This window comes from Malaclemys terrapin, chromosome 8 (assembly GCF_027887155.1).
Source record: "Malaclemys terrapin pileata isolate rMalTer1 chromosome 8, rMalTer1.hap1, whole genome shotgun sequence".
NCBI lineage: Eukaryota > Metazoa > Chordata > Testudines > Emydidae > Malaclemys > Malaclemys terrapin.
Genome location: NC_071512.1, coordinates 101,088,294 through 101,107,337, shown reverse-complemented (window position 1 = coordinate 101,107,337; position 19,044 = coordinate 101,088,294). Strand labels below are relative to the sequence as shown.

General features: G+C 38.0%; 1 protein-coding gene across 1 annotated transcript in view; it reads right to left on the bottom strand.

Moving 5' to 3' along the window:
- FAF1 (Fas associated factor 1) overlaps positions 1–19,044 on the bottom strand; it is a 325,268-nt gene that overhangs the window by 44,032 nt on the left and 262,192 nt on the right. Inside the window, exons 14-15 of the mRNA XM_054036693.1 lie at positions 18,379–18,515; positions 15,492–15,580 (exon numbers count right to left, since the gene is read on the bottom strand). Coding sequence (XP_053892668.1) covers positions 15,492–15,580; positions 18,379–18,515 — 226 coding nt within the window. The remainder of the gene's footprint in view (positions 1–15,491; positions 15,581–18,378; positions 18,516–19,044) is intronic.

The window sequence follows — 19,044 nt, the reverse complement described above, 5'->3', positions numbered from 1 at the left end:
TGCAGGTTTGTCTATTTAAGTTTAGGGGTCCCTGGGTAAAAAAAAGGTTGAGAACCACTGCTATAGTTGATTTTACTACTACTTTGCAAAAACAAACAAGTCAGGAGGTATTCTGGCAAAGCTATAATACTTTTCTGGTTCGCAGTTACACCCTGGATAAATTTTCAATATTGTATATTGTGTTCTTTTAATTTTAAATGTAGTTCACTACTCTAGTCAAGTCTCTCCTCCAGAGACATCACACAAAGCAGTGAGGATGACTCACTGTTGCCAGAAAACAAAAACAAAAGAGACATGACAATGTAATGAGAGGACCAGAAGAAAACACTTGTCAAAGGAGCTACCAATGTGTAATGGTGAAAGGGTGCAGAAAGTAAAGAAAATGATTAGTTGTGTTACTATGCCTGTAAACCAACCATCTTATATGATTTTTTTCATCTATCAAAGAAAACGTACGTTAGTTGAGAACTGCCTTGTGAGACCCCAATTTACGTTGGAATTCAGGCACAGATGGATCATGTTTTGCCGAAAGTCACACAGAAAATCTGGGGCAGAGCTGGCTATTAAACTCACATTTTCTGAGTTCCAGTCCAATGACACAAGGTATCGTTATAAAATTATACAAACCATAGTTTATATAATAAAGAAATACTAATAAAGGTAAAAAACCCAGTTGTTTCTTAAAGGGAAAAATCAAATAATATCCTTCTTTTACTGCTGCAAAATCAAATAATTTCCTACTAGTGCCTGAGAAACAGAACATGAGTTAGATATTAATAAGAGTGCAAGTGAGTCAAGTTTCATTATTAATTTTATAGGTAAATGCCCATATCCTGAAGTGCACAGCCAAGCACATATATTTGGCTCAATCATTCTGAAAGGCGGTGGAGCAAAGTGGGTGAAACTTAGCTCTTTCATATCAGAGACCTTGGTTGTATTTCCAGCTCTTCCAGAAGATACCTCATGCAACCTTATTTGTTAAAAAATAAAAATTGGGGGTGGAGTGGGGGAATCTACTTGCCTGCTTCCTAGAGTAGGTATAGGAGGCCTTGGTCAATAATAACAATGTTACAAATTGCACAAATATATTAACACCAGTTAGTAGAGGAGGTGAAATAAGAACCCCATGGCTTCTGCCTTCGAGCAGTGGATATTTCTCTCAGCATGACAGAGCTGTGAGATGTGGGATTCTGGGTCAGGTCTGCACAATATAGCTGTATTTAGGGCTACCTGAGCATGCAGTCACATCCAAATTGTTTTTGCAGATTGAAAATTATGAGAAAAAAAGGCATCAATTTTTAAAAACAAAGGTAAGTTTTGTAAGGTCAAAGTATGAATACATTATGTTATTTCAATTAAAGATTGCTGAATTTTTGAGAACTACAATTTTTAATAAATTTGCTCCAAGTGTATTAATGTGTACACCATTTAAAAATCTTGGCTAATGACCAAATTCTGGTCTCAATTACATGTACTCAATACCTGCTGAAATCAATGGGAGCTGTGCAGAATTTGGCTGTAAATTCCTGTGCAATTATTTTAATGAGCATATTTTACTATTTTGTAAAGCTGAAAATCAGATTTTTCTTGTTAGCAAAACTGAAAACCAGACACTAATATTTTTCAATGATTCACTTAGTAGCTATATACTTTTTCCCACATCAGTTTGAATTTTTAAGAAAAGTTTTGTTCTGTTCACTATTATGGTGGAGCACGAAGTTCCACAAACAGCAATGATTACACTTTTCAAACACTTTGCTTTAATATCATATTTTTTAAAATTTATTTTATTATGGAAGCATGATTCCATTTTGCATCACAACTAAATAAATTCAGTTTTTCAAGCTACACTTGCTGAGTGCTTCACAAGCCAATGGACAGCAAGTGACATTTCACCTCCTTGACAGCAGTCTAACAATATTGTTCACTTAAGGCTGCTGGCAAAATTAGGATACTGACAGTTTATCTTGCACTGGTTCAAAAAGCATAATGTGTGAACAAGATCTTAAACATGATCTTAATCATATCGGAGATCATTACTATTACCATTAATATAATATACACACATTATGTAAGCAGACATATGAAATATATAGTATTATACATTATAAGCATGTGTACGTATGTATGTATGTATCTATCTATCAAGTGAAGAAAAGCAGTGGTGCTTGAGATGCCACAAAAATTGTGGAAAGCAAACCTTTTCTCTGAAAATAAAATAATAATTGTATGAAACAAGTGTAATAGCTCTGACTATACACGAGTAGATTGGGAGGAAATTATAGTACAATTCACAAAGCTAACCATTCGAATATAAAGTACAGCTGCTGGAATTTCTCATTGTTCAGTTGTCACTCAGAAATGTTACATCAGCCAATGTCAAAAAGCCATTATACTTCCATTTGGTGTCAGAATGATGATAGAACAAGATTGTTAATTGACAGCTTACGTGGAAGGAAGTCCTTTTAAAATACTGAAGGGATAGTGAGATTGCAGCTATTATCCTAGGCATGGCTGGGATAATATTAGCTTGTCTTCTTTTTAGTAAATAAAATACAATAAAAAATTAAGTAAAAACCAAATAAGAAGTGGATGAAAATATCTGTCTTACTTTTAAGCTCAAGTAAAAGTTAACTCTAATATTTTACATTAAGTTACCCTTCTTTCATGGAGAACTGAACAGTATTACTCCCCCAAGATTCTTTTATGAAGATCTCTCAAGAGAAAATATATTCTCTTATCCTATAAAAAGCTTCTGCAATACAAAGAAAGCCCCATTGTGTTGCAGAAAGAAAACCTAATAACAACAGTATTCATAAAAGAGTCATTCATTTGGATCAAGGTTCTTCTACTGTTCTTACACATGTCAGAGCTGGCACTTCATTTTGTATGAAGCAAAGGAAAATCCAGGCAAGTGAGGATGGATTTACATACAAAGAAACTGAATGAAACCAACAAACAAAACACTCTTTGCTCACACAAGTACCTTTTTACAGCTAAATTCTGCTTTAGGAAGAGCTCACATGACTTCCATTGACTTCAGCAAAAAAGGAAGCCCCCATTCTTACCCTGATGAATTTATAATCTGAACAGGCAAGACGAAGGGGGCGGGGAGAGACAATCTACAAGCCAAGTGATCAGTAAGGGGTGGTTAGTACCCCATTCTTAAAACAACAACAACATATGAGTGGGAGAGAGAAGAGAGGGCAGAAAGAAGGGAATGGGGACATTGAGGGAGAAGAGAGGAAGAAAAGGAGGGGCAGAAGCATGGAGGCTTAGGCTAGAAGAGTAGGGGCTGTGAGGGCAAGGGGTGGAGAGAGATTGGAGCAAACAGCCAATGAGTCGAACTGAAGGAATTTGGAGCTGTTGAAATGAAAAAGAACTTGTCAGCTCCCGTGGAGGCCTGCTCCATGCTGCCAGTCCCCCACCCCTAATGGGAAAGAGTCGGAGATACTCACATTTAAAGGAGTCGTGCTGCCATGGTGAATGCAGATCTAGGAAGCAGCAGAATGGAGACAATGGGACTCCACATGATTGCCCCAGCTCTCCATGGATGCCTCAAGATCCACCCTTATGGGTACTGGATAATTGACAGGGCCAGAAGGCCTATCTGTTTTTCAATGAACTGCAGCCACTTAGGAAAAAACCTGAGCGCCACCGTGGACAGCTCAGGAAAAACATCTGTTCAGTGTGCCATGTTGGTCCAAAAGGCAAAACAAGTGTTAGGGTGCATAAGGAATTGGTTAGAAAAAATACTGAAAACAGTGTAATGCCACTATATAAATCCTGGGTACATTCCAACATAGAATGGTGCTTTTGGTTCTGGTCACCCCACCTCAAGAAAGGATTTAACAGAAGTAGAAGCAGTTCAGCCACAGGTGAAAATTAGAAGTCTGGAAAGATTTCCATATGAACAGAGACTGAAAAAAAAAACAGGACTGTTCATTTTAAAGAGGCAGCAAATAAGAGACATAATAGAATTATACCAAATTAATGAAGACTCTAGAGAAATTACATAGTGTGTTCCTGTTTACTCTTTTTCATAATACAAGAACAAGGGGATATTAACGAAACTGAAAGGCAACAAATTTAAAAGGAAATATTTTTTCATACAATACATATTTAATCTATGGAACTCACTGCTAGAAGATTTCGAAGACAAACCGATCAGCAGGAATCGGAAAAAGAATTAGACATTATATGGATGAGAACACCCAAAGTTACACTAGACAGGATAAAAAATAATAAATACTTTTAGAAAAGATGCTTGTGGGCATAAGCCAACCACAAAGTGACAGGCAGAGTCAGGAAGAAACTTTCCCTATGAGAATAATTCTGTAATTGTCCACTACAGTGTTTCTGGCACCTTCCTCTGAAGCATCTGTTAGCAGCCATTGTTAGAGACAGGTCTAGGTGGATTTCTGGTCTGATCTGGAATAGCAATTCCTATGGTCCTTCCAATTACATGGGATAGCAAACTCTGCTCCTTTGATGGGATGATTTGGTGGAAAATCAGTATACCTTAATGCTGTGGAGTTTTCCATCTAACTTTGGCACTCCTGTGGCCTGTTATGTAGGTGGTCAGGATTTAACTCTAGATCTTGGTTTTGCATGGAGTTACCTTAGTGAGTTGTGCCAGACCTTGCTTCATGGATTGTCCAGCAGGGTCAGTTCTATCATAAAGGAAGAAGGAGTAATCACAACCAATCCTTCAGGACAGCAAAACTTGAGCAGATGACTATGAGTTGGAGATTTGCATGTTTGCACAGGGCAGCAGAACCTGCAGAGCTGCCTCTGGGAACGTAAGCCAGAAAGTGGCATTTACAAATGCTGAAAGTTTATTCGAAATAAAATCTTCATTTCACTGAACCACTCCTGAAGTTAACTACAACAAATGCTTGAGGCTATTCCTGGGAGTATGAAAGAAAAACACCCAGTTTGTCTAAACAAACCAGTGCAATGAAGGCATTAGTTTGATTCACTGAAGATGACAGATTTGTACATATGGTGTGGAATACATATGATATAAAAGTGCATGCAAAATTGCATTTTGCATGTAAGAACCACAGAAATGATGCCAATGGTTATGACATTCATATGACAACTGAGATGACATTCTTACACTATAAATGGTACCTAAGACAAAACAACAACTTAGCGTTGATCATTTGTTTTAAATGGACTTTTCAAATATCAGAGCTGCTGTACATTTTTTTTTAATTAAAAGGAGAGAAATCCTTTAGCAAAACTTACTATAGAGCATTACATTGGGGAGGAAAAAACCCAAATTTGTCCCAATCAGGTTGTTTTCGAATGCTGAAATTGAATCCTGTTGTGTACAAAGTGACTGGCGAGATGACAGAAGGCTCCTTTCTCGAGCACTTTGCTGAACAAGGGACAGTTAGATATGCAAAGGTAGTTACTATGCTGGCAGCACCAAAGAAGGGTTTGCTGAAGAAAGAAGTGGACAATGGCTCATTTTAGAGTGTTGAAGGTATCAGAACCAAATAAGTCGTTGGCAAGGGCAATAACGTAGGGAGTAAAGATGGGGAGACAGGACTAAACAATGGAAGAGGGAAGAGATAAAGAAAAGGGAATATAGTAGAACCTCGCTTATTCACACCAGAGACTGCAAGGCTCATTGCAAACTGCTGAATTTTGTGCATTAGTTAGGAAAAACACAATACAAATTAAGGATCCCCAAGAGCCACTTCTCCTGGATATTTGGCACCAGATTTTTTTAAGTATTTATTTCGGTGTTGGTGCACTCAGCTTTGCAACATCCAACTGGTTTAGGAGCGTAAATCTTATTTTCAAAAGGGAGTGAGGCATGGGATCCTAAATCTCACTGTCAATGGGATTTTGCTTTCTATGTGCCTAAATCCCTTTTGAAAATGAGATGTATGCTCCTAAATCAGTTAGGCAATGCAGTGCAGAATGCTGCAATGCCTAAATTTCCTAAAAATCTGGGGCTTACAACCTGGTCGGCAGCACGGGAGAGTATCTACTGACAATTTCAGGTTGTCATAACTATAAAGGGAAGGGTAACAGCTCTCCTGTGTACCATACTATAATCCCTCCTGGGCCAGAGACACCAAAATCCTTTTACCTGTAAAGGGTTAAGAAGCTCAGGTAACCTGGCTGACACCTGACCCAAAGGACCAATAAGGGGACAAAATACTTTAAAATCTTGGGGGGGGGGGCTTTTGTTTGTGCTCTGTTTTGGTGGTTGTTCGCTCTTGGGACTAAGAGGGACCAGACATCAATCTATGCTCTCCAAATCTTTCTGAACAAGTCTCTCATATTTCAAACTTGTAAGTACAGCCAGGCAAGGCGTGGTAGTTTTATCTTTGTTTTCTCAACTTGTAAATGTACCTTTTGCTAGGGTGTTTACCTCTGTTTGCTGTAACTTTGAACCTAAGGCTAGAGGGGGGTCTTCTGGGCTTTCTAAGTTTGATTACCCTGTAAAGTTATTTTCCATCCTGATTTTACAGAGATGATTTTTACCTTTTTCTTTAATTAAAAGCCTTCTTTTTAAGAACCTGATTGATTTTTCCTTGTTTTTAGATCCAAGGAGGTTGGATCTTGATCCACCAGGAGCTGGTGGGAGAAAGGAGGGGGGATGGTTAATTTCTCCTTGTTTTAAGATCCAAGGGGTTTGGATCTGTATTCACCAGGGAATTGGTGAAGAGTCTCTCAAGGCTACCCAGGGAAGGGAATTAGCACATTGGGAGTGTTGGCAGCGGACCAAATCTAAGCTGGTAGTTAAGCTTAGAAGTTTTCATGCAGGCCCCCACATCTGTACCCTAAAGTTCAGAGTGGGCAAGGAGCCTTGACACAGGTCTTGTAGTTAATGCAGAAAACTGCCATTTACAATTCAGGTAGTTTTTTTTCCCTGTGAGAGTAGTAATGTTGAAGTAGGGAGATTGAGTACAGAGTTATGAAAATAGCACATATTATTCTAGGTCAAATGAATCATTGTTTTAAAGACAGAGTTTCTGGATAAACAGAGATACAAACATATTTTTATAAATAGCTTCTGCTGTGAAATTAGGGTGTATTTGTGGCTTCTTTTTTGTATATTCAAATCTCCATCCAGCGATTACATAGAAAACAAACCTGCTATTTCCCGTTCAGACCATAGCAATAACTAGGGAAAACAAGTGTGACCTGTGGTCAAAATGAATGCCTTTGACTTTGCATTTCCACACTTTGGCAAGGCTTAGTGTCAATTGTAATATCTTTACAACAGTTTTTCCATTTAAAAAGTTCTTCGACAGATATCCTTTTTTTGCAAGTAAAAGTGAAGTGTCAGTGGAGGATAATTTAGAATGAATGGAAAATTTTAATTTGGATTTGTAAAAATAAAGTGCTTTTTCAAGCAATTGTAGGTAAAATCTATATACCTTGAAGTTTAATCCAAAAGCAAGAGCATTAATGTTGCATAACTAGAAAAATAAACACTATGTTAGACCTACTGTTACTTAAATAACATGTGAAGAAGTTGGACCAGCTGTGTAACAGTCAATGCTTTTACAGTAATAAATTTTGACAGCAAAAATAAAAAGAATGCATTACTGAGATATCATCAAATGAGCCATGTCATTACATGGGAACTCCACCCAGTATAAGCTTGTCAAAAAGTGTTACTGTAATCCATTGAGAAGTCTCCTCCTCAGGCAAGAAAGGAAAAATGTTTAGGATAGGCTCAGAACAGGTGTGTTGCATTTTAATGCCAGTATTTAATCACGGATCTCTTCACATTAGTTTCATATGTGACAAATTCAGACTCTCTTCTTGACATTCATGCAATGCTGAAATGATCAGTCAACAATCCAACTGAGAGCCAACAAATGTAAACAAAGAGGCTGAGGAGATCTCTTTTTAGCACTGTACACACCCAAAACACAAAAGGCATATTCAATATTACAATTTTTTCTTGCTTTTCCCAGATCAGTACTTTGAGGACTGAGGAATGTCATGCAGCCCCATCAGGTTCAGTCTACCGAAAAGGCCTATTGATTTGTTGGCCTACACTGTGCCAGCTTCTGCCAGTTTCTGGTTCAGGGCCCCCCCAAGAGCAGAAAACCCTCCATGGAAGGTTGTGGTGGGCCCAACGGTGACAGTTCATCTCCAGAAGTGGTAGTGCTGGTCAGAGGAGGGGGCATAGCTAGGACAGCCAATGGTATGCCCTGGTTCATGACATCACTAGTGTAGCGTCCATTGGCATCGTTCCTACAGATCTTCTGAAATAACTTAACGCTGCTTCTGGTGTAACCACCACCCTCTGGTGGTGGGAACAAGCACAGTTGAATCTTTCCTTGGGACACAGCCGCTTTCTCTCGTGCAGGAAAGTGCCAAATGCACCTCCTTGTTTCAGTAGGGTCATTCTGACCCATCATCCCTATCTACCAGATAGATAAGTACCTCATTTTAGTTTGCCAGGCCCAAAAAGAGAAGAAAAAGGAGAGAAAGAGGGGGAGAGAAAAAGATATCCCTTCATGTTGTGTGTGCCTTCACAGTGATATTATGATGACAGAATTATGGCATCATTATGATGCATTTTGTACCAGATGAGTCATATGAGGTGTTATTGGAAAAGTTATGATTTGCTGAATATGATTATGCTATTAGTATGCAAGTATCCTATTTGTATCTAAAGTTAGGGACAGATACATATGTATCTGTATTTCAATCGTGCTTACACCCACAGCTAGCCTTTCTGGTACAACAATGAAGAAGCCAGACAGGGCTGATGGCCCATCAGCAAAGACAATGGACCCTGAAAGAACTTAACCTTCCTGTGAACGTTTTGGTCTGCCTGTAAGCAACGGCTGATATAACACTGCAAGGGCATGTGACCTGGACTCCATCTTGGGAAGTCAGTATTTTTCCACAAACCGGTCTGGGAACCAAGTTTTGGAACAAAGGAATCCTATCATATGCTAAAGCTATATAAGGCAGGGAGTGACATCTGTTGGTCTTCACTCCCCAAACAAGAGGACTCCTGGAAACACCTGAGGAAAAAAGACTGAACTGGGGAAGTGCTGGATCCAGGCTAAAGGGATTTTTATCCTGTGTATGAAGACCTGAGAAACCCAAGCTATAAAGCTAATACAGTTTGTGCCTTCAGAATCTGTAAGTCTGCCTGTACCATCAGTTTGGGTGAGAATCTGCTAATTCATATCCAATTTGTCTACTATATTAAGCTTAGTTTGTTTTTGTTTATTTGCTAGGTAATCTGTTTGCTATCCCTTATAATCACTTAAAATCTATATTTTGTAATTAATAAACTTGTTTTTGCTTTATCTAAACCAATGTGGAGTGAAGTGCATGGGAAATCATACCTCAAGAGGCAAAGGTTGTTGCATATTCCTCTCCACATTGAGGGGGAGGCGAACTGGATAATAAATTTACAGTGGATGGGGTTTGGACCAGGATAGGACAGTACAGCTCTGGGATCCTACACTGCAAAGCTGGAGGTTATTTTGGCTGTAGCCTCTCTATTGTTGGTTCACATGCAGTGGCTGGTCAGAGAGCCTGCATGTAACTGCAGCTGGGCGTGTCCCTACCAGTGTGTATGCTGGTGGAAGTGTAAGACCGGGAGCATGTCTGCAGATTGTCACAGCAGCACAGTGTGAGAGGGAGCTCAGGGTGGTGGGTCAGAGGGATCAGTGGTAGCCCAGTTCCAGGTGGCACCCCAGGGGAAACCCATCACATGCCTATGTTTATATCCCTCCATTGATCTAATCTCACATATACATGCTCCATGGCGTTGGTCTATGGTTCTCTAGAACTGGTTATATTGACGACAGTCTGACCATTCACCTCTTAGTCAAGTCAATCTGCTTCCTTCATCCAGCAGTGATTGGTTGTGCTGGGCTTGAACCTGCCATCTCCTTCTGCTGGCCTCTTTACTGAATCTGCCATGCTAACATGTACTCAATAATGGCATACTGCTGATTATGCCTTATAAACCCATTGCACTGTAGCATGGCCAATTCAGTATCAGAAGGGAGATGGAGGTGGCATATTCAATGCTGTGCTAGATAGGAGAGTATGACAGATGGTCAACATGGTGACATGGCACAGATGCATTGGGGTCCCCAAAATCTTTGCAAGCCAAATATGGGTAGTACGTTGGGGCTAGTTGGAGAGGGAGAGAAGGGATGGTATTTGATTGACTGCCTGGGACTGATGGGGAGAGAGGGGCCAGGGAAGGCAGAGTTGGCTGCCTGTAGAGGGTGTAAACAAGGAGGAAGAGAGGGTGGCTGAAAAGAACCAGCCTCTTTCCTCTCCAAGATCCAATCCAGCTACAACTATCAAAATACACAGTGTGTGCCCCTCTGTCCTGAGACAAGGAAATCCGATCACCATGACTACCGATACATAAAAATTAAAATGTATTTCATTTATTTGTAAGTCAATTCTTTTGGGACTCTAAGAAAAAAGTTTAGTCAATCAAAAGCAAATAAATAAACCCAGAAGTGAAATCCAATTAGCCAATTAAATGGTGAGATTTTTGCACTTCACATTAAAAATATGCTTCCAAATCACTCAAATTATCTTAAAACATTGATACTAAAGCACAACATTTTGCTGACTACATCACTGTTACTGACTAAAGGAGTTACTCCTTTTACTCAGCTAGCAGAGATCTGTGCTGCGGTGCTGAGCATCCCACTTGCAATACCAACCAATGACGGTGAATGGGAGGTGGTAATAAATTGGTTCTTGAACAGATACCTTCAGCACCATAACATGCATCTCTGCACTTGAGCTAAAGAAGGGACTTCATTAGCTGCCAGTAGTACCAGGCAGTTATCCTGTAGTGGATCAACCACTAGAGGGGGATGCAACATGTGCTATGCTATCATGAATTATGAAGTGTCTGTGTTTTGAAGCTTTTCTATGCATACAGCTTATAAATCCATCCCAAAAGTTCAACTATCCATGTTGCTCATTAGTGATTTTTTGTTAATTATAGGACGTGTATCCAGTTCTCACACATAGTAAAAAGTTCTTTTATGTCTTTATTTACAATCAAGATATACTGCTGGCTTTTCAAACACAAAAGAATGTTCTGTTTATCCCCTTGTGGTTTTATGATGACTTACTGTTGCTATTAAGAAAACAGTAACAGAATCCGGACTCTATATCCTGTTTGCTATTGTCATATTAGTAAAGAAACTGCATGCAACTACATTAAGGTCTTCAACACAAAAGAAAAAAAGCACCTATGTTTGAACATAAGAAGTTGTCAAGGACAAGATTTATAAGAAAGTTACATGTTATGTACCAAACCACAAAAAAGACAATATTTTTTTTTCTCATGCCAACACCTTCTGTTAAGCACATAATGTACATACTACGTATTAAATACTCCCTTTTTGAAATAATACATTACATAATACTGTTTTAATTTTACTTTATACTTCAAAGGCCATTGGAGGTTACCCTTTTTATGTTTATTTTATAATAAATACATCTAAGTTATATTCAAATATCTCTGTGTACATAGAATTTATAACATTTGTAAATTTGCCTCCAAAGTTTATCAAATATTTTCACTAATTAACAATCTGCCACCTCCAAGGCAGGCTATGCCACATTCCTTCTGGTGCAGATATGCCAGTGTGCTAACAGTGCTGAGGAAACTGGGGGAAATGGGAGAAAAACACTGCCCAGGGTAGACATGGGCAAAATTCTGCTCTTAGAGCAATATATTATAGCAGATCTTACAGAGGCAGAATTCCTAGTGACAAAACTGGAGTTCTGTGTACTTAGGGAGAAGCAAATATCTAAGTTCAAATCCCCAAGATGAAGACGCATACTTTGTTAGTGGGATCCACAACTATTTGCTCGACAGCAAAGGAATGTAAGACTCAGGATTCGAGGTTGAAGTTTTCTGCCCCTGTCCATCTTCCTCACTATCCCCCTGGATCCTGCCAATCCCCACTCCATCCCATCTGTCTCCCCTGCACGCCTATCCTCCAACACAGACTCCTGTCCATTCTTGGCTTTTGCCATTTTCCCTGTTCCCCTCCCCACTCTGCTGCTATCCTCCCACTCCTCCATGGCTTTTTCTCTTTCTCCCCTATTTATTCTTATTTCTCCCCTTCTTCTGTCCATCTCTGCTCCTGGTCCTCTCTCTCTTCCAGGTCCTGCTACTAACCCTCCAAGCTCCTACTGTTATCCACTCACTCTGTCTCTCTTCACTCTCCCCCTGTTCCTCACCCCTCTGTAGCTGAGCCAGGTATCCTCCTCACTGCCTGGCATCAGCAGGGTGAGCATTGAGAGCACAAGGCAATCAGTCCTCCAGCACTCAGTGATCGCTGGCAGCCAGGATGAGCAATTGCTGAGAAAGTCCTGCTCAGTCCCTAAGCCTTAGGATGGAACATGCTCAGTTGCTCTGTATGGATGGTGCATTTGCAGTCAAGCCACCACACAGGAGCTGTGAAAGGATGGGACAAGCTCAGTGCAGATGGAATCTCCAGAGAATGTAGCTAACAACTTCTACTGAGCATGTGTGAATAGAGATTCTTCAGAGACTTATAACTTGGGCAAATGTTCACAAGGACATCAAAAGGCACATCCCTGACACCCGGGTGACCCCCCCACCCCAAATTTCAGGTCTCTGCTCCAAAGCATGGAGATGCTAGAGCTTCTCAAAAAAACTATTATAAGAATTCTTTTAACATGGAGAAAATACATGTATTTTCCCCTAATCTCATTCTTGGAAGCAACGATCATTTTAGCTGAAACATTCCAAAAAAGTTCAGCCTGAGGCAGATATCACCATTGAAAATTTCAGCCTCAGTTATGTAATTTTGGTAGAGTTATAAGCAAGTGAAAGTAGACTCTTATAATGGAAAGGTGTTTTGCAACTTTAACTATAGGTGTTGCTACCTGAACCTCCTATAAAAAACAGCTTAAACATATAGCTCCAGAAAGTTAGTCCCAACTAGCTGCTGTTAGCTATAAGAAAAAAGAAAATAAAATTTGAAACTACTTAGAAATTTCAATTAGCAATGGGCATGTACAGTAGGTAATTTTTATAAATGTTGATATCTAGTAGCAGCGACAGAACAAACACTATTTACAAATCTAGAAGCAAACCCTGCTCACCTTAGTCATGTGACTAGTCATGAGTAAGGTGAGTTGGATTTGGTGCATGGATTCCCACTTAAATAAATGAAAAGGTATAATCATGCAACTGAGCTGGAGTTAGTATGAGCACTGCACTTTGTCATAACGCTCGTTTTCAGTCAGGTTAATGGGAAGGTTCCACATGAATGTGGAGTCAGAGTTTTAGAAAACCTGGGAGATGAAATACATGAACCAATAGAGATTCAAGAAATTCCATGCTAAAAGCTGCCATAATAAAAATTACATTTTCATATGTAGACAGCACCTTTCATCTGATGCTCTCGAAGCACAACAGCCATCATGTCATGAGCTTACTTGGTTGTGCCTTGGTATTGTGCTATATAAACATCATCTGTAAATGGTTCCCAGTCCAGAGAAAGCTCTTACACGTTTTATATGGAATAATACAAGGACATACCGAGGTATGTTAAGGATCCTGTTACAATCTTAAATAAACTTTGTTTGTTTTATTGCTCTCTCAACCCTAAGGTTACTCCCCAAAGAGCATTAGTGAATTTGCAGTTAGTAGGTAGACTGTTCTAAATATAACAGTGTTATGATGTATGGTTATTCTCACCAGTAGACATAAAAATGAGTGACATTAATCCCACCTTATAGCACCAGAAATTTAGACTTTTTAGGACATTACTAGTTAGATTGAAGCAACAGGAGGATTTCCCTGCATCCGATAGTGTAGTGATCACTCCCCATCATTCAGTTAACAAGACAGTACAGAATCTTTGTTAGTTAAATTTAAAAAAAACCCAATAACGTAAGCTTCTAGAACCATCCATCAAAACAAATCATTGATCTCATTTTAATTAGAAGCATAAGACAGAGTTCTCATTTAAGTTTTGAAATTTGTTGTACACCTTTACAATAACAATAGCACCACACTCTATACTCACCTGCTTTGCTGATACAAAATCTAGATTTTTACATACTGAACAGCTCAATACAGATTTCAGACCTCAGAATCTTCCTCAGTACTCTCACTTGTAACCTGAATTTTATCTTCTCATGAAGGTACTTAAAATAAATAAATAAATAACCAGCCTACTTGCAGTTAAAATGCAATCAAAAATTCAATTATACTATGCCTTGGATTTGTCTTGTAACCCTCATATTAAAATTTGTGTTTAGTATTAAAGGAATTAAAGTTAATTTCTTTATCAATGAGTTTTGGAGAACACAAATGAAGATGAAAAAATTAACTGGGAAATATAGATGCAGATAGTGTGCATTCACATTATTATACAACATAATCAGTAAATCTGGTACTAAAGAGTCACAAGACTTAAATGTGAAGAATGTGTTTAGTGAATTATTGTCAATCAATGTCTATACACAAGGATAACAATAATCTTGAATGGCAACACACCTATTATTACAAATTCCTAACTAAGTACTTCATTACTTCAAAATGTCACTCCCAATTTATAGAGTAACAGATAAACATCTCTCTACTGTATACCTGGCTTGTGTCTACTTCTATGTAATTGAAACACTGACTGTTTCTGAAAACTTCATATTATCACTTACACATCATTTTTGTTTCAAATGGTGATTCAATGGCACTTTACGAGTCTGTTTGTTCTAAGGCAGGGGTCAGCAACCTTTCAGAAGTGCTGTGCCAAGTCTTCAGTTATTCACTCTAATTTAAGGTTTCGAGTGCCAGTAATACATTAACATTTTTAGAAGGTCTCTTTCTATAAGTCTTTAATATATAACTAAACTATTGTTGTATGTAAAGTAAATAAGGTTTTAAAAATGTTTAAGAAGCTTAATTTAAAATTAAATTAAAATGCAGAGCCCCCCTGGACCAGTAGCCAGGATCCGGGCAGTGTGAGTGCCACTGAAAATCAGCTCGCGTGCGTGCCATAGGTTGCCTATCCCCGTTCTAAGGCTTCCTTTTAAGCCGAGTACTTTAATCCTTCTATATATAAGCATTTAAAAAATGTCAAACTATTTTTGTTTTCCACCTGTGACTTTAAAGATAGGCATGGGGAGTGTTTGTAGTTGTCATTTCCTGGTATGATCGTATTAACCTAGTATAATACTATTGGAAATGTAAACTATTACTTATAACCAATATTCTGAAAAAGAAAACAAAGACCCTGAAAGTGACTAATAAAGCCAATACGTAACAAATTGCACTGATCTTTTGAAGGAACCAACTAAATACATAAAGGAGACTTACTATTTTCCCCTCCCTGATGGAAGGATGTGGATTAAAACACAAAGTAACAAACTTTACTGGCACAAAAAGTCTTTTGTTTACCTTTATATTCCCCATCATCCTTGAAATCTGTTAGGAGTCTGCACTAACTGTCAACTCTCACCTCATCCTTTATGTCTTCTTGCTGCTGAGCACTGAAGATCTCCATTGCAGCCATCAGTCTCATCATTAGTTCATCCACTGTTGTGTTACCTAGCAACAAAGGAAGATAGATGAACTTCATACTATAAAAGTTATTAAAAATGGAAAGTCATTCTAGAATTAATCCATAAGGAATAACTAGTGTTTGAAAAACGGGCGATTAGAAAATACTAATATCTCATTAGAATATTTTTAATTTGCCTTTTTGTTTAAAAAATTTAAAATGTTCCACCAGCAAATCCTAACAAGTGCAAATGTAGTCTGAATTTTTAAGTGGTACAAATTAGAGTATTTGTTTTTGTACTGATTGGTGGAATCTCTAACTTAGTTTTATTGATAATTTTAATCACTTATGTCAGAGAAAAGAATGATGTGTGAGGAATCAATGACTTTTTTTTAGCTTTTTGCAACTACTATATATCACTATCTACCTAGGTAGATCTAATCTTAGGTCACATGGGATAGGACATTACTATTAAGACTCTATTGGAGGCTAGGTTAAAAATAAAGGAGTTAAATCTGGAAAAAGAGCATTCTGAACCCACACAAACAATTCAACTCAACATTAAACTCAAAATCAGTTTTGTTTTCATTGATAAATTTTATTTCTCCTACAGCATATCTATTCCAGACTGCATAGCTCTGGACAGGGAAGTCCTAGATCTATGCACAGAACAAATCCAGCACAGGCCCTGGCAGTGAATGGTTCCCCATGCTGTCTTAGCAATGTGTGTCAACCTTCTTCAATAGGGTTGAAAGGTCAGTTCAGTCTCCTACCATGACCTATTTAATCTTTGTTTTCTCTCCTGTGACTGCTAACCAGAGTTCCAACTACTGCCACCTGTGAGGGTGATTTTGGTACGAGACCACTTGTCCATTAGGATTAGGCAAAGACTGTAAAGTCATCTAACATGAACAACTACACAGCCTTCAGATGAGAATACATTTTAGTTACTGTCAACATGAGCTAGTAACCGGAGGTAACATTTTCAAGAATGCCTAAGACACTCGGGAGCTGAATTCCCATTTTCCAAAAATGGACTTAGGCCTTTAGGAGCATAAGGCTTATTGAAAGTCATTAAAACTTAGCCTCTCATGTGCCTTCATCATTTCTGAAAAGGTGCTTTTGAAAATTTACTCCTAGTCTAGTTTTGAAAGGTCTTTTATATTTCGTTAGTAGAATTGTCTACTCCCCAAACAGAAACAATTGTATTTGTTCTGCTACACATGCATATGACTTCATAGGGCTCTATGCATTTGATGATACAATCCTAAAAGGCATTCATGTTGCATTTCTCTAGAAAACATAAAACACAGCAACATTTAATTCATGTGTCAATTTTTTGCTATGGTTTAAGTCCCACAATAAAAGGATGCATTTACTGGGGTAGATCACCATCTTAAAATGTAAGGAGCTAGTACCAGAAATCCCCACACAATGAAATATACATCCCAGAGACTGAACTGAACTAATTTGGAATATTTTATAACAATCCTTAGACTATGATTCAGCAAGATACTCACGCACATGCCTAACTTTAAGCAAACAACCACGATTGACTTCGATGGAATAACTCACATGCTAAAAGTCACACACATGTTTAAGTACCTGGATGAAGTGGAGGCTATAAACCAGAGTAAATAATATAGTTATTTAATTATTTGTACAGAATAAGCAGATTTAGTAGAGCACAGAAATATTTAACCATGCATTGTCCTTAGGGGAGATAAACTCTGTGGCAGTTGGTGGAAAACGTAGGTTTGGAAGTAGCCTGTTTAGATTTATTAAAAGGGAAAGTACATGCATAAATAAAAAGTAACTCTTCTGGTCAACTGATGGAAGGAGCACTGGTGATTCCTCCAGAGGAACTATCCATCTGTCCACTCTATAGAAGGAAAGGGCAATGAGAGAAGCCAATGATTGCAACAACAAACAGCTTTTCCTTCTCTAAGGAAGGGACCTGAGGCTGAGACTCTCCCAAGAAAATCCAAGGGGACTAGAATGAATGGAGCTAGGTATAAGAAACAAAGCAAATGAGCACAGAACTTCATAAAGGCAAACTTAAGGGTAAAGCAAAATGACGGGATGGAAGGAATTCTGCCTCTTTGATGTATTTTAATTTGCAATTATTGAAGAACTGCAGCCTAAGAGCACCATCCAAACAACCCTTTCTCACCTGAATAGTGTCAATGAAGTCACTGGGACTACTTAAATAAGAACGAACTACTCAGGTAAGCAGCACAATCTCTCATTTATTTGGACATTATATTAGCAACTCTGAGTCTGTTGAGGGTCTCCATTCTATAGTCAGATCTATGCAGGCAGGCTCATGCCCAAATGGAATCCCACTAAAGTCAACATGCTCCACATGATCACATTAGACCAAGCACACAGATCTGATTGCAGGATCGGGGCCAAAATTAGCTCATACTAAATGATGGGGTTAATCGCAGCTTGGTGTTCAGCACTTACAAAAACCAATGCAGCTTCCTACATATGAAAACTGATGAGCTTCCTACATATGGATTTAGGAGCCTATATTTAGCTCCTATTTTAGAAATCTTGGACCAGACAGTTTAATATTAATGCAGTTCTCTATCTGAAAAAATATTAAATCATTATTTTATTACAATTATGACAATTCAATCCTTTAGTGTTATGTAACATAGCATATTTATGTACAATGGCCATTTATCTTTCTGTAATGCAGTTTTTGTTCTGAAACAGGTGAATAATAAAAATTTTAAAAATCTCATGACCAAGACTAAGAATTAATAACAAAGAGGTCTTCTGACAGTTTCAATACCCATATAAGAAATAGGTCCCCACCATAAAGGAACAATTATACCTTGTATTACATTCAACACCTCATTAGACGATCGTTTTCCCATAATAATAAGGAAAAGTGGAAACTGATCCGTCTTCTGAGTTCGAATTGTTTGGGCTACAACACTCCCAAAGTGTCTAGTGCACATTGTCAGAAACCTAAAAAGTATAGAAAAACAATATAAGTTTACATTGTAGAGTTTCTTTAAGTTACAGTGGGTTTTTTAGAAAAGAATTCAGCTAATACAAATCTCTTCCTTAAAGAAATATTAAAATTTGACAGTTTACTTCAGAGCTATATACTGCTTAAAACCTGGGCTGCTGTGTTTAGTTGTGGATTTCCTTATCCCTCAAAAATTTATCACAAAAAACACATTTTCAAAGATGATAGAGTCCAGATGGGAGGCATTATAATAAACTTTAACTGGCAATGACAGTGACTTATTTGATGAAGAAATCCATTTTTCTGTTCAGGATCTAGCAAACTGTGCTCCGAACAATACAAGACTAGAAAATAGTCAATAAACCAATTTTCAAAGACAACAAATTTTATTAAAATAAATGAATAAGGACATTACTCAAACAATGAAAAAAGTATAAAATTACTATTATTCATACAAGAATCATAATTTAACAATGAAAACATTAAAATATTAATAGGTCATAAAATTAAAAAAACTGTACTTTA